The sequence below is a fragment of the Chelonia mydas genome, chromosome 15 (genome assembly GCF_015237465.2).
Source record: "Chelonia mydas isolate rCheMyd1 chromosome 15, rCheMyd1.pri.v2, whole genome shotgun sequence".
NCBI classification, from domain to species: domain Eukaryota; kingdom Metazoa; phylum Chordata; order Testudines; family Cheloniidae; genus Chelonia; species Chelonia mydas.
The window spans coordinates 33,244,442-33,257,730 of record NC_057856.1 but is presented as its reverse complement, the minus strand read 5'-3'; the positions used below and the strand labels follow the sequence as shown (position 1 = coordinate 33,257,730).

General features: G+C 43.9%; 1 protein-coding gene across 11 annotated transcripts in view; it reads left to right on the top strand.

Moving 5' to 3' along the window:
* Window positions 1-13,289, top strand: part of KREMEN1 (kringle containing transmembrane protein 1) — a 155,384-nt gene that overhangs the window by 63,749 nt on the left and 78,346 nt on the right. For 3 of the 11 annotated variants that reach the window (XR_006285954.1, XM_027820767.3, XM_027820766.3), the window contains one exon: window positions 12,328-12,424. The exons of 7 other annotated variants lie outside the window; for them this stretch is intronic. Coding sequence is in view for 2 of the 4 variants with exons in the window: in XM_027820767.3 (XP_027676568.1) it covers window positions 12,328-12,424 (97 nt within the window). In the remaining 2 variants the exon portion in view is untranslated. Of the gene's footprint in view, window positions 1-10,475; window positions 11,021-12,327; window positions 12,425-13,289 lie in introns of those variants that run through there. One more of the 11 variants, XR_006285953.1, reaches the window with a different exon arrangement.

The window sequence follows — 13,289 nt, the reverse complement described above, 5'->3', positions numbered from 1 at the left end:
GACCAGGAGGATGAGATAGACAAGGCTTTCTTTGGACAACTAACAGAAGTTTCCAGATCACAGGCCCTGGTTCTCATGGGGGACTTCAATCACCCTGACATTTGTTGGGAGAGCAATACAGCAGTGCACAGCCAATCCAGGAAGTTTTTGGAGAGTGTTAGAGACAACTTCCTGGTTCAAGTGCTGGTGGAACCAACTAGGGGCCATACTCCTCTTGACCTGCTGCTCACAAACAGGGAAGAATTGGTAGGGGAAGTAGAAGTGGGTGGCAACCTGGGTGACCATGAGATGGTTGAGTTCAGGATCCTAACAAAAGGAAGAAAGGAGAGCAGCAGAATACATACCCTGAACTTCAGAAAAGGAGACTTTGACTCCCTCAGGGAACTGATGGGCAGGATCCCTTGGGAGGCTAATATGAAGGGGAAAGGAGTCCAGGAGAACTGGCTGTATTTTAAAGAAGCCTTATTGAGGGTTCAGGAACAAACCATCCCAACGTGCAGAAAGAATAGCAAATATGGCAAGCGACCAGTTTGGCTTAACAGATAAATCTTCAGTGAGTTTAAACACAAAAAGGAAGCTTAGAAGAAGTGGAAACTTGGACAGATGACTAGGGAGGAGTATAAAAATATTGCTCAAGCTTGCAGGAGTGTAATCAGGAAGGCCAAAGCACAACTGGAGTTGCAGCTAGCAAGGGATGTGAAGGGTAACAAGAAGGGTTTCTACTAGGGCTGTCAAATGATTAAAAAAATTAATCACGATTAATCGCACTATTAAATATTTATTTAAATATTTTTGGATGTTTTCTACATTTTCAAATATATTGATTTCAATTACAACATGGAATACAAAGTGTACGGTGCTCACTTTATATTTATTTTTATTACAAATATTTGCACTGTAAAAAACAAAAGAAATAGTATTTTTTAATTCACCTAATACAAGTACTGTAGTGCAATCTCTTTGTCATGAAAGTTGAACTTACAAATGTAGAATTCTGTACAAAAAATAACTGCATTCAAAAATGTAACAGTGTAAAACTTTAGAGCCTACAAGTCCATTCATTCTCATTTCTTGTTCAACCAATCGCTCAGACAAACAAGCTTGTTTACATTTGAAGGAGATAATGCTGCCTGCTTCTTGTTCACAATGTCACCTGAAAGTGAGAACAGGCGTTTACATGGCACTGTTGCAGCCGGCATTGCAAGATATTTACATGCCAGATGCGCTAAAGATTCATATGTTTCTTCATGCTTCATCCACCATTCCAGGGGACATGCATCCAGGCTGATGACAGGTTCTGCTCGATAACAATCCAAAGCATTGCAGACCGACGCATGTTCATTTTCATAATCCGAGTTAGATGCTACCAGCAGAAGGTTGATTTTCTTTTTTAGTGGTTCATGTTCTGTAGTTTCTGCATTGGAATGTTGCTCTTTTAAGACTTCTGAAAGCTTGCTCCACACCTCATCCCTCTCAGATTTTGGAAGGCACTTCAGATTCTTAAACTTTGGGTCGAGTGCTCTAGCTATCTTTAGAAATCTCACATTGGTACCTTCTTTGTGTTTTGTCAAATCTGCAGTGAAAGTGTTCTTAAAATGAACAACATGTGCTGAGTCATCATTCGAGACTACTAGAACATGTAATATATGGCAGAATGCGAGTAAAACAGAGCAGAAGACATACAATTCTCCACCAAGAAGTTCAGTCACAAATTTAATGAATGCATTATTTTTTAACAAGAGTCATCAGCATGAAAGCATGTCCTCTGGAATTGTGGCTGAAGCATGAAGGGGCATATGAATGTTTAGCATATCTGTCATGTAAATACCTTGCAATGCTGGTTACAAAAGTGCCAGGCGAATGCCTGTTCTCGCTTTCTGGTGACATTGTAAATAAGAAGCAAGGAGCAGTATCTCCTGTCAATGTAAACAAACTTGTTTGTCTTAACAATTGGCTGAACAAGAAATAGGACTGAGTGGACTTGTAGGCTCTAAAGTTTTACATTGTTTTGTTTTTGAGTGCAGTTCTGTAACAAAAAAATCTACATTGTGAGTTGCATTTTCATGATAAAGAGATTGCACTACAGTACTTGTATGAGGTGAACTAAAAAGGACTATTTCTTTTGTTTATCATTTTTACAGCAGAAATATTTGTAATCAAAAATAATAATACAAAGTGAGCAGTGTACACTTTGTATTCTGTGTTGTAATTGAAATGAATATATTTGAAAATGTAGAAAAACATCCAAAATATTTAATACATTTCAATTGGTATTCTATTGTTTAACAGTGCGATTAAAACTGCAAATAATTGCGATTAATTTTTTTAATCGTGATTAATTTTTTGGGGTTAATCGCGTGAGTTAACTGTGATTAATTGATAGCCCTAGTTTCTACAGGTATGTTAGAAACAAGAAGGTGGTCAGGGAAAGTGTTGGACCCTTACTTACTGAATGGGGAAGGCAACCTAGTGACAAACGATGTGGGGAAAAAGCTGAAGTACTCAATGCTTTTTTTGCCTTGGTCTTCACAGACAAGGTCAGCTCCCAGACTGCTTCACTGGGCAGCACAGTATGGAGCTCTCAGTAGTGAAAACAGGTTAAGGACTATTTAGAAAAGCTGGACATGCACAAGTCCATGGGTCTGGATCTGATACATCCCAGGGTGCTGAGGGAATTGGCTGATGTGATTGCAGAGCCATTGGCCATTATATTTGAAAACTTGTGGTGATTGGGGGAAGTCCTGGATGATTGGAAAAAGACAAATACAGTGCCCATCTTTAAAAAAGGGAAGAAGGAGAATCCGGGGAACTACAGACTGGTCAGCCTCACCTCAGTCCCTGGAAAAATCATGGAACAGGTCCCCAAGGAATCCATTTTGGAGCACGTGGAAGAGAGGAAGGTGATCAGGAACAGTCATCATGGATTCACCAAGGCCAAGTCATGCCTGACCAACCTGATTGCCTTCTATGATGAGATAACTGGCTCTGTGGATATGGGGAAAGCGGTGGACGTGATATATCTTGACTTGAGCAAAGCTTTTGATACAGCCTCCCACAATATTCTTGCCAGCAAGTTAAAAAAGTATGGATTGGATAAATGGATTATAAGGTGGACAGAAAGCTGGCTAGATCATTGGGCTCAACGGGTAGTGAACAATGGCTCAATGTCCAATTGGCAGCTGGTATCAAGCAGAGGGGTCAGTCCTGGAGCTGGTTTTGTTCAACATCTTTATTAATGATCTGGATGATGGGATAGATTGCACCCTCAGCAAGTTCGTGGATGACACTAAGGGTATCTCTAAATTGCAAAATTAGGTCGATATTATAGAATTCAATTTTTATAAATTGATTTTATACGGTCGATTTGCGTATGTCCAGACTAAGCACATTAAGTCGGCGGAGTGCGTCCTCACTACCTTGCAAGCATCGACTTATGGAGAGGTGCACTGTGTTTAGCTATCCCACAGTTCCCCCAGTCTCCGCCACCCACTGGAATTCTGGGTTAAGCTCCCAGTGCCATATGAGGGAGGCAACCTAGTGACAGAGGATGTGGAAAAAGCTAATGTACTCAATGCTTTTTTTTGCCTCTGTTTTCACTAACAAGGTCAGCTCCCAGACTGCTGCGCTGGGCATCACAAAATGGGGAAGAGATGGCCAGCCCTCTGTGGAGATAGAGGTGGTTAGGGACTATTTAGAAAAGCTGGACGTGCACAAGTCCATGGGGCCGGACGAGTTGCATCCGAGAGTGCTGAAGGAATTGGCGGCTGTGATTGCAGAGCCCTTGCCCATTATCTTTGAAAACTCGTGGCAAACGGGGGAAGTCCCGGATGACTGGAAAAAGGCTAATGTAGTGCCAATCTTTAAAAAAGGGAAGAAGGAGGATCCTGGGAATTACAGGCCAGTCAGCCTCACCTCAGTCCCTGGAAAAATCATGGAGCAGGTCCTCAAAGAATCAATCCTGAAGCACTTACATGAGAGGAAAGTGATCAGGAACAGTCAGCATGGATTCACCAAGGGAAGGTCATGCCTGACTAATCTAATCGCCTTTTATGATGAGATTACTGGTTCTGTGGATGAAGGGAAAGCAGTGGATGTATTGTTTCTTGACTTTAGCAAAGCTTTTGACACGGTCTCCCACAGTATTCTTGTCAGCAAGTTAAGGAAGTATGGGCTGGATGAATGCACTATAAGGTGGGTAGAAAGCTGGCTAGATTGTCGGGCTCAACGGGTAGTGATCAATGGCTCCATGTCTAGTTGGCAGCCGGTGTCAAGTGGAGTGCCCCAGGGGTCGGTCCTGGGGCCGGTTTTGTTCAATATCTTCATAAATGATCTGGAGGATGGTGTGGATTGCACTCTCAGCAAATTTGCGGATGATACTAAACTGGGAGGAGTGGTAGATACACTGGAGGGGAGGGATAGGATACAGAAGGACCTAGACAAATTGGAGGATTGGGCCAAAAGAAATCTGATGAGGTTCAATAAGGATAAGTGCAGGGTCCTGCACTTAGGATGGAAGAATCCAATGCACCGCTACAGACTAGGGACCGAATGGCTAGGCAGCAGTTCTGCGGAAAAGGACCTAGGGGTGACAGTGGACGAGAAGCTGGATATGAGTCAGCAGTGTGCCCTTGTTGCCAAGAAGGCCAATGGCATTTTGGGATGTATAAGTAGGGGCATAGCGAGCAGATCGAGGGACGTGATCGTTCCCCTCTATTCAACACTGGTGAGGCCTCATCTGGAGTACTGTGTCCAGTTTTGGGCCCCACTCTACAAGAAGGATGTGGATAAATTGGAGAGAGTCCAGCGAAGGGCAACAAAAATGATTAGGGGTCTAGAGCACATGACTTATGAGGAGAGGCTGAGGGAGCTGGGATTGTTTAGTCTGCAGAAGAGAAGAATGAGGGGGGATTTGATAGCTACTTTCAACTACCTGAAAGGGGGTTCCAAAGAGGATGGCTCTAGACTGTTCTCAATGGTAGCAGATGACAGAACGAGGAGTAATAGTCTCAAGTTGCAATGGGGGAGGTTTAGATTGGATATTAGGAAAAACTTTTTCACGAAGAGGGTGGTGAAACACTGGAATGCGTTACCTAGGGAGGTGGTAGAATCTCCTTCCTTAGAGGTTTTTAAGGTCAAGCTTGACAAAGCCCTGGCTGGGATGATTTAACTGGGAATTGGTCCTGCTTCGAGCAGGGGGTTGGACTAGATGACCTTCTGGGGTCCCTTCCAACCCTGATATTCTATGATTCTATGAAAACATTGTTGTGGGTGGTTTTGGGTACATGTCATCAGTCGCCCCTCCCTCCGTGAAAGCAACAACAGACAATCATTTTGCACCTTTTTTCTGTGTGGATGCCGTACTGCTTTCAGCAGACAGTGCAGTAGGACTGCTAAACATCGTCATCCACTGCTTCCCCTGCAACTCTGCTCTGCTGCTATTTTCTCAATAGCGAATTTCTCCATGTTGTCTGTCATGGGCTCCCAGGTATGTGTGTTCTTCCTTGGGAAATGTGCGCAGTGCTAACCGTCATCCTCCGCTGCTTCCGCTGCAACTCTGCTCTTCTGCTCTCATGAATCCACCTCACAGGTCCTCTCATCGTTCTCTATAAATATCTGTTCTCGTGCCATCCGTCGTCAACCACTGCTTCCACTGCAACTCTGCTCTCCTGCAGATGCCGTACCACGGCAAGCATGGAGCCCGCTCAGATCACCGTGGCAGTTATGAGCATTGTAAACACCTCCTGCATTATCCTGCAGTATGTGCAGAACCAGAACCTGCAAAAGCAGGCGAGGAGGCAATGGCAGCGCGGTGACGAGAGTGATGAGGACATGGACACAGACTTCTCTCAAAGTACGGACCCCGGCAATTTGGACATCCTGGTGGCAGTGGGGCAGGCTCATGCCATGGAACTCCAATTCTGGGCCCAGGAAACAAACACAGACTGGTGGGACCACATAGTGTTGCAGGTCTGGGATGATTCCCAGTTGCTGCGAAACTTTCGCATGCATAAGGGCACTTTCATGGAACTTTGTGACTTGCTTTCCCCTGCTCTGAAGCACAAGAATACCAAGATGAGAGCAGTCCTCACAGTTCACAAGTGAGTGGTGATAGCCTTCGGAAGCTTGCAACACCAGATAGCTACCGGTCAGTCAGGAATCAATTTGGAGTGGGCAAATCTACTGTGGGGGCTGCTGTGATCCAAGTAGCCAAAGCAATCACTGAGCTGCTGCTATCAAGGGTAGTGACTCTGGGAAATGTGCAGGTCATAGTGGATGACTTTGCTGCAATGGGATTCCCTAACTCTGGTGGGGCGATAGATGGAACACATATCCTTATCTTGGGACCGGACCACCTTGGCAGCAAGTACGTAAACTGCAAGGGGTACTTTTCAATGGTACTGCAAGCACTGGTGGATCACAAGGGACGTTCCACCAACATCAACGTGGGATGGCCAGGAAAGGTACATGACGCTCACATCTTCAGGAACTCTGGTCTATTTCAAAAGCTGCAGAAAGGGACTTACTTCCCAGACCAGAAAATAACTGTTGGGGATGTTGAAATGCCTATAGTTATCCTTGAGGACCTAGCCTTCTCCTTAATGCCATGGCTCATGAAGCCATACACAGGCACCTTGGACAGTAGTAAGGAGCTGTTCAACTATAGGCTGAGCAAGTGCAGAATGGTGGTAGAATGTGCATTTGGACATTTAAAAGCGCACTGGCGCAGTTTACTGACTCGGTTAGACCTCAGCGAAACCAATATTCCCATTGTTGTTGTTGCTTGCTGTGTGCTCCACAATATCTGTGAGAGTAAGGGGGAGACATTTATGGTGGGGTGGGAGGTTGAGGCAAATCGCCTGGCCACTGATTACATGCAGCCAGACACCAGGGCGATTAGAAGAGCACAGCAGGGCGTGCTGCACATCAGAGAAGCTTTGAAAACCAGTTTCATGACTGGCCAGGCTACAGTGTGACAGTTCTGTTTGTTTCTCCTTGATGAAAACCCGCCTCCTGGGTTCACTCTACTTCCCTGTAAGCCAACTGCCCTCCCCCCTTCGATCACCGCTTGCAGAGGCAATAAAGTCATTGTTGTTTCAGAATCATGCATTCTTTATTAATTCATCACACAAGTAGGGGGATAACTGCCAAGGTAGCTCGGGACGGGTGGGGGAGGAGGGAAGCACCAGGTGGGGTGGTGGATAAGGGGAGGAGGGAAGGACAAGGCCATGCTGCACTTCAAAACTTATTAAATGCCAGCCTTCTGTTGCTTGGGCAGTCCTCTGGGGTGGAGTGGTTGGGTGCCCGGAGTGGCTCCCTGCCCCCATGTTGTTGGGCATCTGGGTGAGGAGCCTATGGAACTTGGGGAGGAGGGCAGGCGGTTACACAGGGGCTGCATCAGTGGTCTGTGCTTCTGCTGCCTTTCCTGCAGCTCCACCAGATGCCGGAGCATATCAGTTTGATCCCCCAGTAGCCTCAGCATTGCATCCTGCCTCCTCTCATCATGCTGCCGCCACCTCTCCTCTTGCTTCCGCAACCTCTCATCTTGCTCGTCCCTCCAGTCCTTGCGTTCATTTTCTGCTTTCCTGGGCTCTACCAATGTTTGCTTCCATGCATTCTGCTGAGCTCTTTCAGTGCGGGACGACTGCATGAGCTCAGAGAACATTTCATCACGAGTGTGGTTTATTTCACCTTTTCATCTGCGCTAGCCTCTGGGACGGAGATGATGGGGAGTGTTGAAACATTTGCTGCTATGGGAGGAAAAAAAGGGAGAGTAGTATTTAAAAAGACACATTTTAGAGAACAATGGGTAGACTCTTTCACGGTGAACCAAGCTGTTAACATTACACAGCACATGTGCTTTCGCTACAAAGTCGCATTTTGCCTCTTATATTGAGGGCCTGCCAGTTTGGTGTGTGAGATCACACATGCAGGGCCGGGCAACAGAATTCAGCTTGCAGGCAGCCATGGTAAGCCACAGTCTTTCGGCTTCTTCAACCTTCATAACGTGGGAATGGTTTCAAACAGCAGCGCCCTCCTTTCCCATACAAGCACCCGTTGGGTTGGCCATTTAAAAGGAGGGGCTGCAGTTTTTGGGTTGACGTGCAGCACAAACACAACTAACCCCCTCCCCCCCCCAATTCTCTGGGATGATCGCTTCGCCCCTTCTCCCACCACGTGACTAGTATTGGGGAAGATCCCTGTGAGCCAAACGCGAATAGCTCAGCGTGAACGGGCCCCCCCCACACCACGTGGCTAAAAGCGGGGATGATTTCTTTTCAGCCACAGGCAAACAGCCCAGCAGGAATGGCTACCTCTGAATGTCCCCTTAATAATGTCCTTGGAAGATTTCTGCTCCATCCCCAGACATGTTAACAGACTTTTCCAGTAGCTGTACTGGCCGCGAATGCATCCCAAGTCTTCAGGGCAAATTAATCATTAAACACGCTTACTTTTAAACCATGTATTATATTTACAAAGGTACACTCACCAGAGGTGACTTCTCCAGCTTCATGGTCCGGGAGCCCGTCTTGGGAGGGTTGGAAAGGTATTGGCTTCAGGGTGATAAACAGTTCCTGGCTGTCAGGGAGAACGGTTTCTCCACTTGCCTGTTGTGTGCTATCCTCCTCCTTCTCATCATCATCATCATCTTCGTCGTCCCCAAAATCCTCATCCCTGTTGCATGAGACTCCCCCCTTGCAGGTGTCCACGGACGGGTGGGTTAGTGGTAGGGGCACCCCCTAGAATTGCATGCAGCTCATCATAGAAGCGGCATGTCTGGGGCTCTGACCCGGAGCAGCCATTTGCCTCTTTGGTTTTTTGGTAGGCTTTCCTGAGCTCCTTAATTTTCATGCAGCACTGCTGCAGGTCCCTGTTATAGGCTCTGTCCATCATGCCTTTGGAGCTTTTTTCAAATATATTGGCATTTCGTCTTTTGGAACGGAATTCTGATAGCACGGATTTGTCTCCCCATACAGCGATCAGATCCAGTACCTCCCATTCAGTCCATGCTGGAGCTCTTTTGGGATTCAGGGACTGCAATGGTCACCTCTGCTGATGAGGTCGCCATGCTGGCCAAACAGGAAATGAAATTCAAAAGTTCCCAGTGCTTTTCCTGTGTACCTGGCTAGTGCATCTGAGTTGAAAGTGCTGTCCAGAGCAGTCACAATGGAGCACTCTGGGATAGCTCCTGGAGGCCAATACCGTCAAATTGCGTCCACACTACCCCAAATTCGACCCGGCGATGTTGATTTCAGCGCTAATCCCCTCATTGGGGAGGAGTACAGAAATTGATTTTAAGAGCCCTTTAAGTCAACAAAAATGGCTTTGTTGTGTGGATGGGTGCAGGGTTAAATCGATCTAACGATGCTAAATTCGACCTAAACTCGTAGTGTAGACCAGGGCTAAGCTGGGGTGAGAGGTAGATACGCTGGGGAGTAGGGAGAGGGTCCAGAGTGACCTAGACAAATTGGAGGATTGGGCCAAAAAAAATCTGATGATGTTCAAAGCCTTTCCTGGATGCCACGTTTGTGAAGGAATGCACATTGGAAATGCTGGAGGAGCTTTTTGCCGGAGATAAAAATAAAGATGACGTTGTAGCAAATTCCCTTGTCTGATTCCATGGCAGTGTAAAAATTGGAGGTAATTTACTAGGATTATTTGTCAGCACTGCTTTCTGATTTAAAAACACCAAATACATGTCTCTTGCTGTGGACAAATCAAGCAATTTAAATGACACTGCCTGGCTATTGCTGTGTGTTAGATTTTATAATGGTAAAATTTTCAAGGAAGAAATTTTGTGCTTAATACTGTTAGAAACTTACACCACAGGAGAGATCATTTTTGAAAAGGTAAAAAAAGGTAAAAGACTTTTGGGGGGGGAATGGTTTATTTGTGCAGAAATTTAAATTGTTTGTTACAGATGAAGGTCCCTCCATGACAGTGGAAGTGAAGGGCTTTGCTTCATGTTTGGTAGTGATACAATCTTCATTAAGTACATGCATCATTCACCAGATTGTCCTGTGTGCTAAGTAGTCTGGGGACTTGAAAAAAAAATGGGTATTGTGATGAGATTAGTGAACTACATAAACTCAATTTTTAGGTTACAGCATCGTCTTTTTAAAGCTCTTTTACAAGACTTTTCAGCTGTATCCAATGATCTGTTGCAACACATTGATGTTCACTGGTTAAGTAGGGGGCATGTGTTAGAAAGGTTTTGTGCGCTTTGTAAAGGAATAATAGAAATTCTTTCAAACCATAAGACCAACAAGGACTGCAAGTTCCTGGAATTTATGAATGATGTCTCCTTTATGTCACAGGTAGCTTTTCTGTACGATAGTACTGGTCACTTGAATTCCCTCAACTTGCAGCTCCAAGGCCGTGCAAGTAGAGTCGGGAATCTGTTTGAAAAAGTATCTTTCAGACAGACTTAATAGGAAAGATTGTGCACTTTCCCACATTGCGTTTTGTTGCTACAGATGAAACTTTGATGGAAACAATGCAAGAATTCCTAAACAACCTGATAGAAAATTTAAAATGTGATTTGAGAATTTTAAAATTCCAAAGGATTTGCTTTTATTTGTTCGTGATGAGTGTGTCGTCTCTGGTGATGGATCTTGCTTCTGAAGCAAAGAACATTCTTGATTCAGTTGATGAAGGTGCTTTTCAGTTAGAAATTGTAAAGCTTCAGAGTTCAGATATATTAAAGGCAAAATTCTGAGAAGTGGGACTTTGTGATTTCTGGATTCAATATGCTGGCCAGTTTCAGAATAGCCAGAATCTAGCCATCTATCTTTTAACAAATATCTATGAATCTATGAAACAATGTTCGGATCAGCGTACCTCTGTGAATCTGGGTTTTCTACTATGAACAGTATAAAAAAAACAACACAGCAGTCACCTGACAGATGAGCATCTTCACCAGTGGTTGTGCCTTGCCCATACCATTTGCAAACCACTCTTCACAAAGCTTGCCAGAGATCATCGATGTCACCTCTCTCCTTAGAGATTGCCAGAAGCATAGGTAATAATGTCGTTTTATAAACTTTGTTAAAAGATTGCAGCATAAGTATTAGTGTTTCTATCAAGGTCTTTATTTATTGGCAGCTGAAGGTTTGTTGTGTTTTTTTTTATTTTGTCAACGTTCTGCGCAACCAACCTCTTTGGTCATAAAATTCTAGTATCGGCCTGCGGGTAGATCTAATTGAGTATCACTGCCGAAAGTGTAGGGACTGCATTTCTGCCTGTCCTTTTTGCAGACTGTGCAAAGGGGAAAAGGCTCCTCACATATCCCCCAAAACCCTACACATTGCTAAAGGTATGACCGACCCAGGCCCTGTAGTAATACTGCTGTTAATATTTACTGGGATTAGAAACAAGTAATAAAGTGCAACTCAAAAATTTTCACATCTGATTTCTTTGGACTTTAACTTCATTATCAAATTTCAGAATAAAAAAATTTTTTACTTATGTTTGTACATCTAAATGTGTATAAATGGCAATGCAAACATCATATACTTCAACATACGCAAGTAGCAGAACAGTCACTTTTTTCCATCTCCCATCAAAAGCTTAGGAAAATGGATGTGTATTTTCAAAGTCTCACTTTTCATGTTTTTTTGCACAAAATCTTTAATAACTTCGTTGTCATATACTCTTGAGCCAATTTCAACTTTACTGAACAGCAAAACCCACAATATATCTGTTGGTTCCTTTGAGACCATTACAAATATTTATCAATTTTAGCTTTGAAAAGTTTTGATCTCCTGAAAAAAAATTCACAGGTAAGGTAAGGGCAGTGTGCAGGGCAAGAATGCTATTTGGGAAGAGGTCATCTTTCTTTTTCTTGTTGATAAACTGAAAGGTATGTTGAAGCTCTGGGGGTTGAGAGTTTATATATAACTCTGTAGGTTCATAGTAGTTAAACATTAACCACTAATGTTAATTGGATTGGATTGGGCTTCAGCCATCTGCTCTGACATTCAGCATGATGAATTTCTGTCAATTCCTACAGTTCAGTGGGTTTTACCAGATTAACAAACATCTAGAAATCTCACTCATGACCACGTTCAAATACAAGTTGCTTGCCAAGATCATATAGGTATATCTCACTTAAGCAATTCCCTGCCCGTGCAGGGGCCTTGGGCATTAGTTTGCATCAGTCCCTCTATTCTCTGCCTGTGGCACACAATAGCTTAGTTTTCCAAGGGTTGTAATATTATGGTCTACTTTTGGTGGTTGAGTTTAGTGAGTGGGTGGTGTTGGTGGCCAGGGATTTGCATGAAGGGAAAATGTCACAGTTCCACTGGTTTTCTCTTTCCCCTTTTGCAGATAACAACCAAGCAGTTCTCTTTTCCTGTATATTTGGAATTCTTGGCTTTGTAATTCTTGTGGTTCTAATCTTCCTGCTGTGCAGAAAGCAGAAGAGGTAAGGAATCATTCTAGTAAGTTGTTACAGATATCTGAGCAATGGAGAGAGGAAAGGATTTTTAGTCAGAATATTTTAATTTCTTTGGGGTATTTTGTCTTCTATACCTAAAAAGTGTCATTTCAAAACAAACATGGTGACACCCAAGTGATACATTTTTTTAGCTGGTTCTACAATTTGTCACAAGGTTCCATAATTTATCTTGCACCTTTGACCATTTCTCTTCCTCTCTTGTCACAAATCCATCAACTTTGGGCATGCTTCTAATATCTCTTATGAAAAAGTCTAGTAGAATTTAATAGGAAACAATCAGCTTTCTCTGTAGGGTTGTCAACTATCTGGAGTAGCTCACAAGCACGAGTGCCAACCTCAAGGGCAGACTGTCAAGAAGCAGGGAACCCCAAATTGGTTGAGAGTTCTATATTTAGTTTTCACCAACCAAGTAACAAGTGTGAACTCCTCAAACACTATGGCTTCCTAATCGTGGAGTCCCAGACAGTCCCCTTGGGTACTCCCATCTGTCTTACCATTCAGGCAAACTTGCCTTTGTGATAGATGGTCCTTTACACCAAAAATCACAACAATATTCAGGTTACTCCCAGTCCCAAAGGACTAGCCACTTACCCCAAGTCAATCGCACCTTAAACCTCACACCAAAGACAATACTTGTAGCCAATCCTATAACTAAAGATTTATTAACTAAGAAGAAGAAATGAGAGTTATTTACAAAGTTAAGCCAGGTAAACAAACACACAAATGAGTTACAGTCTTAGGTTCCAAAAGGTGATAGAAGCTACTGAGATATACAAGCTTTCTATGTCCTTTAGCGCTAAGCAGCTTTGGGATCCCTTGCTTATGCTTGGAA